Consider the following 8,134-nt stretch of genomic DNA (forward strand, 5'->3'; position numbering starts at 1 on the left):
CAAGAGCGTAACGTTACTGTACCAACTTAACCATTTAGCATCTGTTAGCATGGATGGGGCAAAGCAGCAACAACCCACAGAGTTAGCTTCAGGTGGCCTGAGCAAAGTGTGACAGGACAAGGAACTCAGTCAGTGACGCTCTGAAGACAAATCCCAGTTTAACCCCACAGATGTATTTCTGCACAGTTAGCACGTGGCTCCCAAAACGGTGCCAATTTGTTGCTACTTGAGCTGAAGATTATTCAGGTGTTTGACACACCTGGTGGCCTTTAACCTTTAACCTTACTGGTCAGTTCATGATTTTAGGGAACTGAAGAGTTAAACTTAACCAGTTAGCATCCGTTAGCATGAACAGGAAGAGTAGCAACAGGCCGTGGAGTTAGCTTTAGCTTTAGCTTTAGCTTTTCTCAGCAAAGTGTGACAGAAGAAGAGAGATCTAATTCCAGATAGCGTCAGTGAAGCTGTTCAGATCCAATCTGATGATTCTGTTCAGGGTTTATTTATCTTTCCTATGATGACGTCATTGACCTCTACTGGAGGTTTGAATGTTAAAACAAGATGCCATTTGGTACAGCCCTGGAAACATGTGGAGGAAATACAGACAGAAAACATGAGATAGTTTCCTCTTAATAATGAGGTCCGTATCTATGAATGAAAAGAAAACAGTTCCATTACTATAATTATAAGATAATGACCTTAAATTAAGAGCTGGCAGGTCCGTGTGTTTGTGTTATTATTTTTCTGTGGGACAGTTATCTGTCTTACAGAACTGATCATTTCAATCATTTCTGAAAATCAAATAAAGAAAATTAGCTGAACTCTTGAATCCAACATTGTAATTAATTCTAATAATCCAGGTGAATTTTATATTTTTAGTGTCTAAAAGAGAAACATCAGCTCATTTAAGGAATTAATCATCAGGATGGAGTTTAACCAAGAAGCTCTCGTGACTTAAAGGAGAACTCTGGTGTTTCTAAACCTGGGCCCTGTTTTTATCCAGGTGAATGATGGGTAGGTAGTAAAAGTGTTGGAACTGGTCCAGCAGCCACTAAACGGGCTGCAATGGCTGCACCATGATCCTTTGGGACAACTGCACCTGATCACAGTAGGTCCACTAAAAGAGCTTGTTTGATCCACTGACAGGCTCAGAGTGTTATTCTAAGTGTGTGACAGCATCATGGAAAGGATCCCTACAGAGAGAGACCTGGAAGATCCTTTTGGTTTAACCACAAACAGCACACACACCAGACTACATTCACTAAAACAGGGATTTTAGCTCACAGAGCACAGGAGTCTGCTGGTCTAGTTGCTGTGGCTTCGTTTTTTTAACAGGTTAGTTTGGAGCTGAACTACCTGTTTAAATCACCAAAGTCACACAGTAACACAAACACACTACCTGATGGAGGCAGCAGCAGAGCAGCAGCTCCTGTGTCCTGTTCTCTAAAATCCCTGTTTTAGTGAATGTAGTCTGGTGTGTGTGCTGTTTGTGGTTAAACCAAAAGGATCTTCCAGGTCTCTCTCTGTAGGGATCCTTTCCATGATGCTGTCACACACTTAGAATAACACTCTGAGCCTGTCAGTGGATCAAACAAGCTCTTTTAGTGGACCTACTGTGATCAGGTGCAGTTGTCCCAAAGGATCACGTTGCAGCCATTGCAGCCCGTTTGGTGGCTGCTGGCTGAGGTGATCTACTGGTGATCTACTGGACCAGTTCCAACACTTTTACTACCTACCAGTCACTCAGACAACAAAACATGTAATGTTCAGGCCAAGGTTTAAGAATATGAGGTTTCTCCTTTAACTTATTCTTAAAGGATGTAGATCTGGAAACATGAACTGGTGAAATCTGGAGTGAATCCACGTATCAAACCAAATCAAAGTGCCTTCACTCACTCAGATGATGATTATTATTATTAGTTTATGGTCTGACAGTAACACTGATGTTTAAAGGAGGGTTCAGGATGTTGTAGCTACTCTGCTCAGTTATGGAGCAGCAAAGTGAATATGAAGAGTCCTTCTGTCTCCTGTCCGTCCGTCTGGAGTTGGTGTTTTGGACAAGTTCTTCTTTAAAATGTTTCAGCCTCCAGCTGCCTGGAGGAGCAGAACTCTAAACTGATGGAGGATTTAGAAAATGATCAGATGGATAGAAAGCTGGGTTTGTAGTAAAGAGGGTGAAAACGACCTGTGTGGTTCTTTGCTTTTGGGAAACCTGCTCCTGTCCTGTCGGTGTTGGCGGGAGGATTCAGGCTGTAAGAACAGATTTAAAAATGTCACAAGTCAGATTTTCTGCCTGTTAATGAATCCTCTGATGGGATCTGGATGTTAAATGGCGATTCTGTTCTTTTTCTGTATTTATTACCTGTTTTCTGTGTCTCTCAATAAAGAATAGTTATTTTTACACCTTGTCTGTGGAAGTCTGTTCATATGAATGAGGCTCTGACTCTTTTAGAAAGGACTGTGACGCCACCTGCTGTCCAGACTGCACATTACAGGACAACATGCAGTCTGGAGAAGGAACAAATGGCGCTTTTCCACTAGTACCTACTCGGCTCGGCTCGGCTCGACCTTTCTGGTTTTCCACCAGGTGACAGTACCTGGTGCCAGGTACTATTTTACTACCTGGTACCAGGTAGTATTTTAGTCCCTCCTCTGCCGGGGATCCAAACGAACTGAGTCGAGCTGAAAATGTGACGTCAACATACTGCAGGCCACTGATTGGCCAGGGAGTGATGTCACTGCATGAGTCATGAGAGCGACTCGTTCCCAAAAATCAAGCCCGCCATTTTTAAAACCCCGGAAACAGACCAGGTGTTTTTATCATTTAGCGAAAAGTGAAATGTGGCAAATGGCTGCAGGTAAACCAACACCGAGCTCTTAGTTGTGTTGTGAGTTGTGTCGCATACAAATGACGTCAGAGGAGTTTCGGCCCGCGTTGCTATGACGACCCCACCCACGCTGAGGTGGTACGCTACTGTAATGGAAAACCAACCAAACCGAGCCGAGCCGAGCCGAGTAAGTACTAAGAGACCTGTTTTAAAGAGCGTCTGTTAATTCTGTTTAACAAAAACATTTGACATCTAAACCACTGAAGAAACACCGCAGAAATATTCCAGACATCATGTGACATGTGGAGACACCAGTTAGGCAGCTCGGCCAATCAGAAACCTTCTGGTGATCAGTGATCAATTTAGCAAATCTGTTGCTACATTTAGCAACAAGTTTAGCTGCTTTTAAACGTATTTGGAAACTTGGAGGAACTTTTAAAAAGCAACTCAAAGCCCAAACAGGCACATTTTCCTCTGAATAACACAGAAATATAGTATTTTGGTTTGAGAGCTTCAACACTACAACTAGTTCTGGTGTCATGACAATAATCAATCAAAGGTAATCCAGGGTTAACCTACAGCTCTGGTGACAGACAGGCAGACAGGCAGACAGATAGATAGATAGATAGATAGATAGATAGTTAGTTAGCCGGTTAAACGCTGACTAGTCCCTTTGCACGTGTTAATTAGCTGTAACAGAGACGTTGTCACGTGACCCCTGTCAGCTCCCAACCAACATGGCGGATCGTCTTCCGGGCTGTTACCATGGAGACGGAACACCAACAGACAGACAGACACGGACTGAAACGTTTGTCCTCTTTACCTCACAGGTGAGTTAGAAACCCGGTCCTTTAACGGACAGAGCCGGAAACTAACTAACTAACTAACTAACGGAGCCGGTAAATATTATCCCGGTGTTTCATTTACTACAAACACACCGGAACCTTCGTTAGATAACCGAAAACTACGATCCCACCAGCAGCTGTTAGCTAACTACCAACTAACTGTTAGCTAACTACCAACTAACTGTTAGCTAACTGTTAGCTAACTATGAGCTTCCTGTCAGCAGACTAGTATCAGATCACCACCAGTCTTTATTTAGTTAGCTCCTAACTAATGTTTGAACAGAGCAGACTCACTCATTCAAGCAAGAACCAGGTGTTAGTTAACTGTCAACTAACTAACAACTAACTAAGAGCGAACTGTCAGCTAACACTGTTGTGAACTGGTGCTGTATAAATAAAGGTTGAGACATATTTTTTTAAATCAATCAACAAATGAAAGTCTTACTTTGTTCTGCAGTCAGATATCAGCACAGTGAGGAAGAGGAGGAGGAGGAGGAGGAGGAGGAGGAGGAGGGATCATGCCGAAGAAGGCCAGGAGAGGTGGAGGAGGGAAAGGTGGAGGAAAGACGGAGGAGGAGCGGCTGTTGTTCCTGCAGCAGAGAGCTCAGGCTGAGGAGGAGATGGCCAGGAAGAAGGAGGAGATCCTCACCCTGTTCCTGAAGGTGACGCCTCAGATACCCTCAGTCTTCATCCTCTTCATCCTCCTGTGATGAAGAACAACAGTTACCGGGTGTAACTTTTGGCTCCCCAGGCCCAAAGGGCAGTGATGTTGTCCCGAGTGAAGCTGAGCGTTGTGTGTGTGCAGGACAAGCTGCAGAAGGAGGAGAGGAACACCGCCGTCAACCTGCTCAAGCTCAACGAAGGCTGGCGCTCCATCCTGCGTGTCACTCGAGCCGCCGAGCTGCGCAGCGACATCACGGTGCTCAGCCAGACGTTCGAGAGGCAGCTGGACGGCCTGGACAGCGTCATCGAGGTGGGTCAGGGGGTCAGGGGGTCAGGGGGTCTGGGGGTCAGGGCGGGCGTGTTGGCGCTCAGTGTGTCACTTCCTGTTTGCGTTGCAGACTCTGGAGCGCGACCTGCGGGAGGCGGAGCGTCAGTCGGCTCAGGTGCGGCGTGTTCACCTGCAGCATGTGGAGCGTCTGTGGACTCTGCAGAACAAGAGGCTGACACTGGTGCAGCAGCAGTGGGAGCGAGGGGTGGAGCACCTCAGCTTCAGGTTCAGCCGTGAGAGGTCAGTCTGCTCCTGTGTCTTCACTGTGCCTGGACGTTTGGTGTCCTTCACCGGGCTCACCTCTGTGTCTGGGCTCACCTCTGTGTCTGGGCTCACCTCTGTGTGTCTGGGCTCACCTCTGTGTGTCTGGGCTCACCTCTGTGTCTGGGCTCACCTCTGTGTGTCTGGGCTCACCTCTGTGTCTGGGCTCACCTCTGTGTGTCTGGGCTCACCTCTGTGTGTCTGGGCTCACCTCTGTGTGTCTGGGCTCACCTCTGTGTCTGGGCTCACCTCTGTGTGTCTGGGCTCACCTCTGTGTGTCTGGGCTCACCTCTGTGTGTCTGGGCTCACCTCTGTGTGTCTGGGCTCACCTCTGTGTGTCTGGGCTCACCTCTGTGTCCGGGCTCACCTCTGTGTGTCTGGGCTCACCTCTGTGTGTCTGGGCTCACCTCTGTGTCTGGGCTCACCTCTGTGTGTCTGGGCTCACCTCTGTGTGTCTGGGCTCACCTCTGTGTCTGGGCTCACCTCTGTGTGTCTGGGCTCACCTCTGTGTCTGGGCTCACCTCTGTGTCTGGGCTCACCTCTCTGTCTGGGCTCACCTCTGTGTGTCTGGGCTCACCTCTGTGTCTGGGCTCACCTCTGTGTGTGGGCTCACCTCTGTGTCTGGGCTCACCTCTGTGTGTCTGGGCTCACCTCTGTGTGTCTGGGCTCACCTCTGTGTCTGGGCTCACCTCTGTGTCTGGGCTCACCTCTGTGTGTCCGGGCTCACCTCTGTGTCTGGGCTCACCTCTGTGTCTGGGCTCACCTCTGTGTGTCTGGGCTCACCTCTGTGTGTGGGCTCACCTCTGTGTCTGGGCTCACCTCTGTGTGTGGGCTCACCTCTGTGTGTCTGGGCTCACCTCTGTGTCCGGGCTCACCTCTGTGTGTCTGGGCTCACCTCTGTGTGTGGGCTCACCTCTGTGTCTGGGCTCACCTCTGTGTCTGGGCTCACCTCTGTGTCTGGGCTCACCTCTGTGTCTGGGCTCACCTCTGTGTCTGGGCTCACCTCTGTGTCTGGGCTCACCTCTGTGTCTGGGCTCACCTCTTGTTTTCCAGGCAGCAGATGTTGGATCACTCCGAGCGGCGGCAGGACGACCTGGAGGACGCAACGTTCACTCTGGAGCAGCAGCACCAATCGGTGATGGCGGAGATCAACCGGCTGTATGAGGAATGCATCGCAGCGTACAAGAGCGCTCACAACGACAGGGTAGATCACAGCGGACCTCCTGCAGCCTTTGACTGTCCCATGTGAAGGAGTCTGACCCGAGTCTGTGTCCCCCCTGACAGACAGTCATGGTGATCCTGCAGGACTACAACAACATGGAGGAGACGGCCCTGCAGATGGAGGAGGCCACGCAGGTCTTACACCATAAGAAGGGCTCCCTTGACACGCAGCTCGCCAAGAACCAGGAACTCATTGTGATGACCAACGCAGACATAAGGAAGATGAGGATGCTGCAGGTCAGTGGGAGACACCCAGAGGTGCTGCTGAAGAGCCTTAAAGCTGCGTCCTCTCTAGTGTCCAGCAGGGGGCGACTCCACTGAGGTCTGATTGGATGGAAGTCAATGAGGAAATGAGGAGACTTGTCTCCTGATTGATCAGCTCAGTGAACAGTTTGTGCTCTCAGTCTCTAGTTTACAGTCTTCTTATATATATATTTTCATCTATATGTTCTAGTTCTATGTTGATACAGTGACCTCTGAGCAGCCTGGTGTGACGCAGCCTCAGCGCCTCCATCTTGTCCATCTTGTCTTCTCCATCTTTTCCCTCAGCAAAGTCTCATAGACATGAGGATGGAGATGAAATCCAATGAGACAGAAAACCAGATGACGCAACAAGAGCTGACCGCCAACACAAACCAGGTGAAGCAACAGACTTGCAGGCTGCGGGACCAGATGACTCGGACTCACGCGGCAGCCGGGAAGCAGCTCGCCGACCTCACCGTCCAGAGCGACGCCGCCGCCAAGAAGCTGCAGGCGGTCATCGCCAAGGTGAGCCGCCTCACTTCCTGTTTGTGCTCCTCCTCCTCCTCCTCCTCTCTGTGCCCGTCCTCATCGGTCTGTTCGCTCTTCTCAGGGGGAGAAGATTCTTCGTATCACTGAGATGTGTCACAAGCTGGAGAGAGAGCAGGAGGGAGTCTTACCGCTGCTACCGCCTGCAGAGGAGCACCGACAGGAACCAGCAGAGGTAGGATCCATCGGTTCAGAGCTCCAGTTCTTCACAGACACTCTGAGGTGATCTACTGGACCAGTTCCAACACTTTCACTACCTACCAGTCACTCAGACACCAGGATGAGGACACAGAGGACCAGGGGGACAAACAGGGGAGTTCTTCTTTAGTATCTGAGATCTGGAAACAAGCAGAAACAAGGATTCAGTGAAGGCAGGTGAGTAAAGTCGTGACTTCACACTAACCTGAGTCTCCGTCTGCAGCGGTCAGAGTTCCAGGAGCTGCAGCAGCTCACCTGGAGAGTCAACACGGCGACGCTGCAGCGAGAAGCTGTGAGGAAACACAAAGACGACCTGAGGCGAGAGAACCGGCAGCTGAGGCTTCTGCTGCGTCAGCACCTGTTCGCCATGACGCTCAGTGACGTCACCGCCGACGGACGCCACGCTCTGCTCACCGTGGACCGGGCCCCGATCACAACCGCCGCGGTCACACCAGACGCCGGCCGGCGCCACACCGTCGTCGAGGCCGTTCACGTCCTCAAAGACGTGCTGTAGGTGTGTTTATGATGTTAATGCTGTGTGACAGTTCTGTTTTCTTTGACTTCCTCATTTCACAGTCAAACTTTATAGATTTAAGGTTTGTGTAGATTTTCCCTGCAGCTTTTGACCAAATCTGACCTGGTCTTCATCCGAAGGAGGAACCTGGCTGTGTTAAAACACACAGCTGATGGTCTTTACTTTGAAAATCTACTTGCAGAGACAAAAAAACATGTAAAGAAATTTTAACTCCTGCAAAATAAAAATAAAAAAACACCTTTGCAGACTAAAACCTTTGTATTCTGACTCGTGGTGGAGGAAGACGTGAAACATGGGATGAGACTGTTTGACAGTCAGACGGACGGACAGGAGACAGAAGGACTCTTCATATTCACTTTGCATCAGTGTTACTGTCAGACCATAAACTAATAATAATCATCATCATCATCTGAGTGAGTGAAGGCACTTTGATTTGATACGTGGATTCACTCCAGATTTCACCAGTTCA

The 8,134-nt window shown here is 49.2% G+C and overlaps 1 protein-coding gene across 1 annotated transcript; it reads left to right on the forward strand.

The window, feature by feature from the left end:
* The first annotated feature begins 4,188 nt into the window (after positions 1-4,188).
* Positions 4,189-7,662, forward strand: ccdc65 (coiled-coil domain containing 65). Its single transcript, XM_070842307.1, has 8 exons — positions 4,189-4,332; positions 4,476-4,643; positions 4,732-4,901; positions 5,976-6,126; positions 6,207-6,380; positions 6,693-6,911; positions 6,997-7,107; positions 7,354-7,662. Exons 1-8 carry the CDS (start codon positions 4,189-4,191, stop codon positions 7,642-7,644), a joined length of 1,428 nt encoding a protein of 475 aa, XP_070698408.1. The 3' UTR covers positions 7,645-7,662.
* The last annotated feature ends 472 nt before the right edge of the window (positions 7,663-8,134 follow it).

The sequence above is a fragment of the Pempheris klunzingeri genome, chromosome 13 (genome assembly GCF_042242105.1).
Source record: "Pempheris klunzingeri isolate RE-2024b chromosome 13, fPemKlu1.hap1, whole genome shotgun sequence".
Taxonomy (NCBI): domain Eukaryota; kingdom Metazoa; phylum Chordata; class Actinopteri; order Acropomatiformes; family Pempheridae; genus Pempheris; species Pempheris klunzingeri.